An 8,129-nucleotide genomic window follows, 5' to 3' on the forward strand; every position below is an offset into this window, starting at 1 on the left:
CTGGACGCGGCGAGGATGATATGGACGGAACGTCGCCGTGGTCTGAGCGACCGAGCTGTTGACGCAGGCAGGCAGAGCTGCCGCGCGCCACCGAGGTGATTGAGGGGATGGAGCGCATAAAATAGAAGCTGCAGGTTTAACCAACGTGCGTGTCGAGCGACGAGCGGGCGTCCGCCTTCGGCGGGTGGCTGGCGGTGGCGGCTGCCGTCTTGCCCGGAACTCGTCTTGTCAGTTGTCTGTCCAATGAGGATTGGAAACATCAGACGCTGGGGTCTAGATTTTAACAGGAATTTAAACTAGCAAACATAAGGTTTCTCACAGGAGCATGGGTGTTATTCTTTTGAAATATACTCAGGATATTGTCAATTTTACTGCCAATGGTTCTCAGAATCAAAGTGGTCTCCAGTTATCACTTCAAATTGCCTACCTGGGAACTAAATCCTAAGAACAGTTTTGCTCGCCTGAAAAAAAGAACTGATTGCTGACCAGCCAGAGTTACAGTTCCCAGCCAGTTTTCGCCATTGATGCAAATTCTGAGATCAGAATTGACCAAAATTAGGTAGATATGTTTGCCTACTAAAGAAATTGACGAGCAGCGAGCGCGGCGGAAGTAATAGACGAGAAGGTGCAGGCCATGGATCGCCGCCGGCGACGTAGTAATCTGCGCTGGAAACAGGCGGCCGCTCGGTCGGCGCCGGAGACCAAGCCCGCCGAATGCCGAGCGCGCGTGGCATCTCGACAAGCGCATCAACTCTAGCTGCTGCTGCTCGCCGCCCAAGTTAGCGGCCCGCCTCCGCTTCTCTTGAACCGGCGGACCACTCGGGTCCGGTCCGCGGCCTTCCGCGCCGCGCCGGAGGAGGAAGAAGGGCCCCTCCTGGCAATTCATCTGATCTGAGCCGCAGGACTCGCATCGGACGGCTGTGGGGTACCCAAGGGTGGACGGTGTTTCAAATACCGTCCGCCCGGTCGGTATCCGAAATACCGTCCACCCCCGGGCGCTCAGGAAATGCCTCCCCCGCTTCATCTCGTGCGCCACTGGAGCGACGCCGCAGTCCGGCAGTGCCTGGGAGGCGTTTCTGGCGTTCCGTGGCTCCCTTTCACTTCCTCTCGAAGGTCTCGCGGCCTGCCCTCTCGCGACAAGCACGGCACACGGACGGTGGCGGTGCTGCCGGGCACGGCGAGGACGGCATGGAAGGTCGGCGTGGCCTGAGCGACCGAGCCGTCGACGCGGCGTGGGCAGGCAGTGCCGCCGCGCGGCGACGAGGCCATCGATGGAATTGACTCGATCACGTAGAAGTTGCAGCTTTGACCAACGAGGCCACTGATGGCATTGATGGAACCGATCATGGGAGTTGCAGGCTCGCAGCGTTCTCGAACGGGTTTGCCGAGCGGTCGATGTCGTCGGCAACTGCCGGACGCAGGTCTGGTTGCTGCCATCGTTTGTTCTTATCACGGTTTCGAGATGCAAATTGACAACAGTAGCGGCGAAATCCATAGATGAGCAGGTGAAGCCCATGGATCGCCGCCGGTGACGTAGCATAAAACTGCACGCCATGTAAGGAATCCGTGCCGTCGACAACAGTCGGCACCGCCGCATCGGACACCAGGCTCACCGTGGACTTTGCGCTTGGGGAACCTGCATCGCCATGCCGCCGCGACCACAAGTGAGCCGCCCTCCTCTGCTTCCCCAGTCCCCACGGCCGTCGCCCTCCCGCTTCCTGACGAAGAAGAACGCCTCCTGCGATTCATTTGATCTGAGCCGCAGGACTCGGATCGGACGGCTCCCGTGTATCCAAGGGGTGGACGGTATTTCAAATACCGTCCACCCGGATGGTATCTGAAACAACGTCCACCCCCTCTAGGGTCAGAAACGCCGCCCCTGCTTCACATCGCGCATCGCCGGAGCGCCACCGCCATCCGACCGTCCTGCCGCCGCCTCGCGTGCGTCCCTGCTTCACATCGCGCATCGCCGGAGCGCCACCGCCGTCCGACCTTCCCGCCGCCGCCTCGCGTGCGTCCCTGCTTCACATCGCGCATCGCCGGAGCGCCACCGCCGTCCGACCGTCCCGCCGCTGCCTCGCGTGCGTGCGTATCGACTAAGTGCCATTTATCTGCGCCTATCGAGAAGGTAGGTGACAGAATGGTGAGAACTTGACTGGCTGCAGAGGTAGAAGACGCATGGCGACTGGCGAGAGCGAAACGATTGCTCCTGTGTCCGCCACCGTTGCGCGCGCTCCCGTGTGCGTTCATGGCGCACGCCTGCACGGTGAGGACTGGGCGCCGCCTGGGCTGGCCGTTCCGTGAAGCGGTGCGTGGCCTGAGTGAGAGAGAGCGACGGACCCGCCGCGGCGCGCCGCCCATGGCGTCGGCCGGGGGCAGGCAGTGCCGCCACGCCCGCACTAAGCACGGATGTTGTTCGATGCGATGAAGCTGAATAGCTGATCAAGCAGAACGGTGTAAGTTCAGTATCGTCGGACTGGCTTGCAGAGCGGCCGCTGGCCAGATGGCGGCTGCTGGCTAGCCTTTGGCTCCGCGTGCACGGCTTGGAGCCGGAGGGTTGCTGACGCGCGGCAAGCTAAATCTGGCCAGCGTCATTGAGGGCGCTAGGCTTTGGAAACGTCGTCGGCCGTCGGTCATCTTGCCGGCGGGGCCGTGATTTGGGCATTCAGAAAGGATACATTCTCTGCAGAAACACAATTATCTGCAGAACTACATGAGGAAGGAGATATATGTTTGTTCTGATAGCACGTAGTTCCTCTAAAATTTCACTCTTCAGCCTTTTTTCCCCGACCTACATCTTCATAGCGTGGCAACTTTCACATTTGAACTAGCAATGCAAGATCTCTCACTAGAAGTCTAGAACATGTGCTGATCTTGATGTTTTTCCCAAATTTGTAGCCTCTCTGTTTGGCCTTGGACCCAAATTACTTGACTTGAAACAAATCCTTTCAGAAAAAAGAGACTCTAATGCGCTGTACGCATCCAGAAAAATACAGTTTATGTGCCCGGAGTCTGGCATGCTACAAACTTCAGTTGGGCCTTGGGCGTTGGGTAAACGAAGCAGAGTAGTCATTTTTTCAAACCCAGGGGGCTAAAGTGCAATTAAGTGAAAATTAACAACCGCAGCGGCGAAAGCGGGGAAAAGAACGAAACACCCCCAACAAAAGGGGATATTTACATATTTACCATTATAAGAAAGGTCACTCGCTGGATTAGCACTCTGAAACGGGCTTCTACAGATTTAGCACAACTGTAGTCGTAAATCTTACGTTTTTACCACTTTTGCCTACGTGGCAGGACACGGCGGCAGGCCACGTTGGCGCCCGGTCCACAAGGCGAGGCGAAATGTCCTTTATGCCCTCTTTGTTGCCTCTTTGTTCATGTGCCCGTGACCCCGTCCAGCCCGTTGACCGCTCCCACTCTCCTCACCCCCTCTCGCTATCGCTATCCGGGGTTGAGCGAGCGAGCATGGGCCAGAGGCTGCGGCGGGGCCGGAGGCCGCGGCGGCGCGCTAGTGATGGGCCGAAGGGAGCGGAATCCGCGGCTGCGCGCGAGGCCTTCGCGGATCGACGGCATGCGGGCCGGCGGGAGAGGCGGCGCACGGGGCCAGCAGGCCAGCGGCGCAGCAAGCCCCAAGGGCGCACCTCTCCGGATCGACGGCGTGTAGGGGCAGCGAGAGCGGCGGCGCGCAAGGCCGGCGAGGGCAGCGAGAGCGGCGGGGCGCAAGGCCGGCGAGGGCGGCAGAGCGCGGGGCTTGGTCGCGTGGGGCCGGAGACGGCGGCGGCGCGTGGGTGCTGCGGAGCAGGGGAGGCAGCCGCATTGGCCGGCGGCGTCCCGCGCGAGAAGCAGGTAGGCGCCGTGTACCGCGCCGCGTCGGAGGTGGCCGCACAGGCCAGGCTCGCGCGTGCGAGGTGCAGGCACGGGGCGGGGGTGCTGCTTCGCAGGGTTTGTGGCCGCACGGCGCGGGCGCGTGCTAGGAGCATGCCGGCGGCGGAGGCTACCTGCCAGGCTGCTGCTGCACGGGGGACGTGGCCGGCTGGCCGTACAAGGCCAGCGCGGCCGCCCATGCTGCTGCGACGAGGATCAAAATTACAAGAAAAAAAAAAGATGTGTGCTACGAATCAAGCAGCTCTCCGCCGTTCACCTAATCTCTCTGATTTTGTTTTGATTATGAAGTAATTGATATTTTGCCTCAGTAATTCAGTTCTCTGATCTCCCACAGCTCTCTACCCCCATCTAATTTTGTTCTAATTTTGGTCTCGTGGAGAATTGGTGATTGAAATTACTGAACCAGCAAATTGGTGATTGGAATTACTGAACCATCATTGAACTTCGAGATTAGTAATTGAGCTACTACTCACGTTCTAACTTTTCTCCGCTTGTTTTGCTTTGATGCAGTTCAGTCATTTTCGTTATTTCTAGTTTTAGTGTTAACCATCAAGATCTATATCTGTTACTAGATTGTTCATTATCTGTTACACAGAGCAGAGCAGAGCGACAAGGAGAGCAGAGAAGGCAGCGGGGCTCCCATGCTTTCTTCTCCGTGGAGCAGATTGGGAATTAAAAATTACTGAATCTTCGCTTGAATTCGACAAAGGGGCGGTCAACGGGCTGGACGGGGTGTCACGGGCACATGAACAAAGGCGGGGCATAAAGGACATTTCGCCTCGCCTTGCTGACCGGGCGTCAACGTGGCCTGTCGCCGTGTCCCGCCACGTAGGCAAAAGTGGTAAAAACGTAAGATTTCCAGCTATAGTAGTACTAAATTTGCAGTAACCCGTTTAAGAGTGCTAATCCAGCGAGTGACCTTTCTAAATATGTAAATTCCCCCAACAAAAGCGCAGATTCGCCGCGCAGCAGAAACAGAGAATTTAAGTGCGCAGCCTGAACAAACCGCCGCCGCCGTCCCTTCCTCCGGCGCGCCAGCAGCCATGGTGAAACGGTGGCTCCCCCTCGAGGCCAACCCGGACGTCATGAACCAGGTACTCCACCTCCTCCCCTCTTCCGGTACTCGTGGTTGGTTCCGCTTCCGCCTCGGCCTCTCGGTCTTTCCCCCTCTCACGGCGGCGCCATGCGCCCCTTCACGATTGGTGCAGTTCATGTGGGGACTGGGGGTCCCCGAGGACGTGGGGTTCTGCGACGTGTACGGCCTCGATGACGAGATGCTCGCCATGGTCCCCCAGCCCGTGCTCGCCGTCATCTTGCTCTACCCCCAGGTAGATCCCCTGTTCCCAGTTGGCCCTGCGCTTCCTGAGTTTGCTCGAATCTTCTGCGCCGAGGAGCTTATTACTCTGACGTTTTGGTGGGCAGGACCGGATCAAGGAATCCCAGTCATCGACTGCCACACCAGTGGAGACCAAGGTGAGTCTGAATTGGATGATGCCATGATGGTTTAGTTTTTTTTTTAACTGACAATTGTTCAGTAGTTGGTTCCATTGAATATGCCCAACGCCTTTATTGATCCGATGCAGGGAAACTGGCGAAACTATTTTTCTTTTTTTGAAAGGCAGAAAGTATTTTTCTAACTTGTATAGTGACATTTGTTGTGTGGTTTTGCTATTTATATTGTAGGTGGACCCCAATCAGAACATTTTGATTGTCTGTACATACTGTTGGCTTGTACTTTAGATTGCTTATCAAACTTAAATTATCAATGGTACTATTATTGTAATGTAAGCATGCTCAGGTTTGTTTTGATGAAACTAACTTGTTTTTCTTTACATAAAAATCTGGCCCTTTATCTTTTTCGAGTGGTTTTGATATACATGAGTAGCTTGAAGTTTCAATAGATTTGGCACCCTAGCTCATCAATGATGCACACTTAGCGCATAAATCTAAGGTTTCAGTTTCATCAAATACTTGAATCTATGCGTGAGATAAAGCTGTGTTTACCAACTTAACTGTTGGACTATTACTGAACTTGTTTACTGTCAAGAGTATAGTTGTGTTTTTTTCCTCATTAGTCCTAAAACACTAAAATGAAGCAGGAGCCCAGCAAAAATGTATATTTCACAAGGCAGATGATTGGAAACGCCTGTGGAACAGTTGGTATTATTCATGCACTGGGAAATGCTGCTTCCAAAATCAAGCTAGGTATTTCTTTTCTACTTCCAGGAGTTTTCATCTGCATGTTTTGGATAATCATCTAATATGGGATAGGTTATCTCGTGAAACTGCAAACATTTGTGAAAAATAAAAACTAATTGCCCTAAGTAATCCCACATACTTGGCTTAATCATGCAAAATTATTAGTCTAGCTGTAGAGGACATATCAATGTTCAGGTCAATTTCCTTATTGGTGTTACAATCCATTTGGTCGCCAACAGGCAACAGTAATTAGCAATGCTCTAAAAAACAAATAGTAATGTTTAATTCTGCATGATCCTTAAGATCATAAGATCCTTCAAAAGCAATCCTTTTACTGTAGCTGCCTTTCACTTTTAGTGACATCTGATCAGCACTTCGTTTGCAGGTGAGGGGTCGTATTTTGATAGATTTTATAAACAAACCGCTGATATGGATCCAGTCCAGGTTAGTAGTTCATGTGTTACAATTCAGAGGCTTCCATGAAGAGGGATTGCCTCTCTGTTCAACTAACATATTGGATACTTCATAATTTCAGCGTGCTGCATTTCTTGAGGAGGACCAAGAAATGGAGAATGCTCATTCTGTTGCCGTTTCTGCTGGTGACACAGAGGTAATAGCATTTGCCTAGTGCATGAATATTTGCACAAGATGTATGGGTGTTGCTCTGTTGTTACCCGTGCCATTGGTTCCTTTTTTTTTTATTGCCAGTGCTTCTTAAAACTCAAAATGGTTTCCAGTTATCAGTGACCATCTTGGAACTAACTGCTAACATCATTTTGCTCATGTTAAAATAAAACAGTTTGCTTACAATCCAGAGTTACAGATTTGCAGCCAGATTTTCTGACCACGGGCTCACATGCCATGTTTTCCTTGCCATCGTGTGAATGCATTTGTCATTCAGAATATCTGCATTCTGTTGTGAATTTTGTTGATAATATGTCATTGTGAGTGACGATTGAGCATTTTTCGTTCATTCACAGTATATCAGTCTATGGTTGTTATTAAAGAACTGAGAATCACAATTATTTGAAACTGTGGTGGAAGATACACTTCTAGAATACAGGTTCCTAGTTTTTTTTTTAAAAAAGAATACACAGGTTCCTTAGCCTGAGCTTGTTTCATCTTTGGTTGCCATCTGACAGATCTTATTTTGCTGAGCAGGCCAAGGATGGAGTAATTGAACATTATATTTGTTTCTCTTGTGTCGATGGTATGTAACACACAATCGCCTACAAAAACACTGTAGTTTGATTTATAGCAAATTTCCGACCATCAATCTGTTGATCACTTCTCATAACCCTTCCTTTATCCAGGAGAACTTTATGAGCTTGATGGAGGTACCTCGCGGCCAATATCCCATGGCCATTCGTCCCCTGATACCTTGTTGCAGGTAAATTGATGCACTCGTGCTATTTCTTTCATCAGCCATTTCCCGGCTTATGATTCTGGACATCTTTCTGTGCAGGATGCTGCAAAAGTTATAAAAGAAAGACTTGCACTGTATCCCGAGTCAAACAACTTCAATGTCATGGCTCTTTCAGGCAGGTGATAAATATATACAGCCCGAGATATCAACCCGTGAACGTTCTCGTTTGCTGCAGCCTCAGTTTCAGTCCAACAGAGAAGCAGTATTTAGTAATGTTCTCTGGCTTTTGTTTTAATATTCGAACACGCGAGAACGAAATAACATGGCGACAACAATAATGTATCTACGCAGAGCTCTTTGGTACCCTCGCTTTGTATCTGTACATACAAGATTCAGAGAACGGCAGTTTGTTCACGTTCCTGGAGAAGAAACGCATGATACTAACGGAGGTTGGGCAGCTTGTGATGGCTGCTACGGCATGCGAACCCATGGTGCGCGGAGTGGGTCTGCCCGAAAGCCGCCGAGCTGCTCGCCCCGTAGGGGAACTGGGAAGGCGTGGCAGTCTGATGTCGCACGCGGCAGGCGCTTTGTAGCGGTGGCGGAAGCGGATGGTTGGACTTGGACGTGCTGCGCGCGGACCGACCGCATCCATCCTCCTCCCACATGCCGATGGCTA

General features: G+C 52.3%; 1 protein-coding gene across 1 annotated transcript; it reads left to right on the forward strand.

The window, feature by feature from the left end:
- The first annotated feature begins 4,821 nt into the window (after positions 1 to 4,821).
- On the forward strand, positions 4,822 to 7,818 carry LOC120642659 (ubiquitin carboxyl-terminal hydrolase 3-like). Its single transcript, XM_039919227.1, has 9 exons — positions 4,822 to 4,982; positions 5,097 to 5,216; positions 5,311 to 5,361; positions 5,988 to 6,093; positions 6,473 to 6,531; positions 6,623 to 6,697; positions 7,249 to 7,297; positions 7,401 to 7,477; positions 7,553 to 7,818. The coding sequence occupies exons 1-9, from the start codon at positions 4,932 to 4,934 to the stop codon at positions 7,634 to 7,636; spliced, it is 672 nt and encodes a 223-aa protein (XP_039775161.1). The 5' UTR covers positions 4,822 to 4,931; the 3' UTR covers positions 7,637 to 7,818.
- Positions 7,819 to 8,129: the final 311 nt, after the last annotated feature.

Source organism: Panicum virgatum, chromosome 7K, assembly GCF_016808335.1.
Source record: "Panicum virgatum strain AP13 chromosome 7K, P.virgatum_v5, whole genome shotgun sequence".
NCBI lineage: Eukaryota > Viridiplantae > Streptophyta > Magnoliopsida > Poales > Poaceae > Panicum > Panicum virgatum.

Bases quoted from the DNA above. Each gene is read 5' to 3' on its own strand.
- LOC120642659 (XM_039919227.1), top strand. From the start codon at position 4,932: ATGGTGAAACGGTGGCTCCCCCTCGAGGCCAACCCGGACGTCATGAAC. The intron at 5,217-5,310 runs GTAGATCCCCTG...TTTGGTGGGCAG, and splicing joins TCATCTTGCTCTACCCCCAG to GACCGGATCAAGGAATCCCA. The intron at 6,094-6,472 runs GTATTTCTTTTC...CTTCGTTTGCAG, and splicing joins TGCTTCCAAAATCAAGCTAG to GTGAGGGGTCGTATTTTGAT.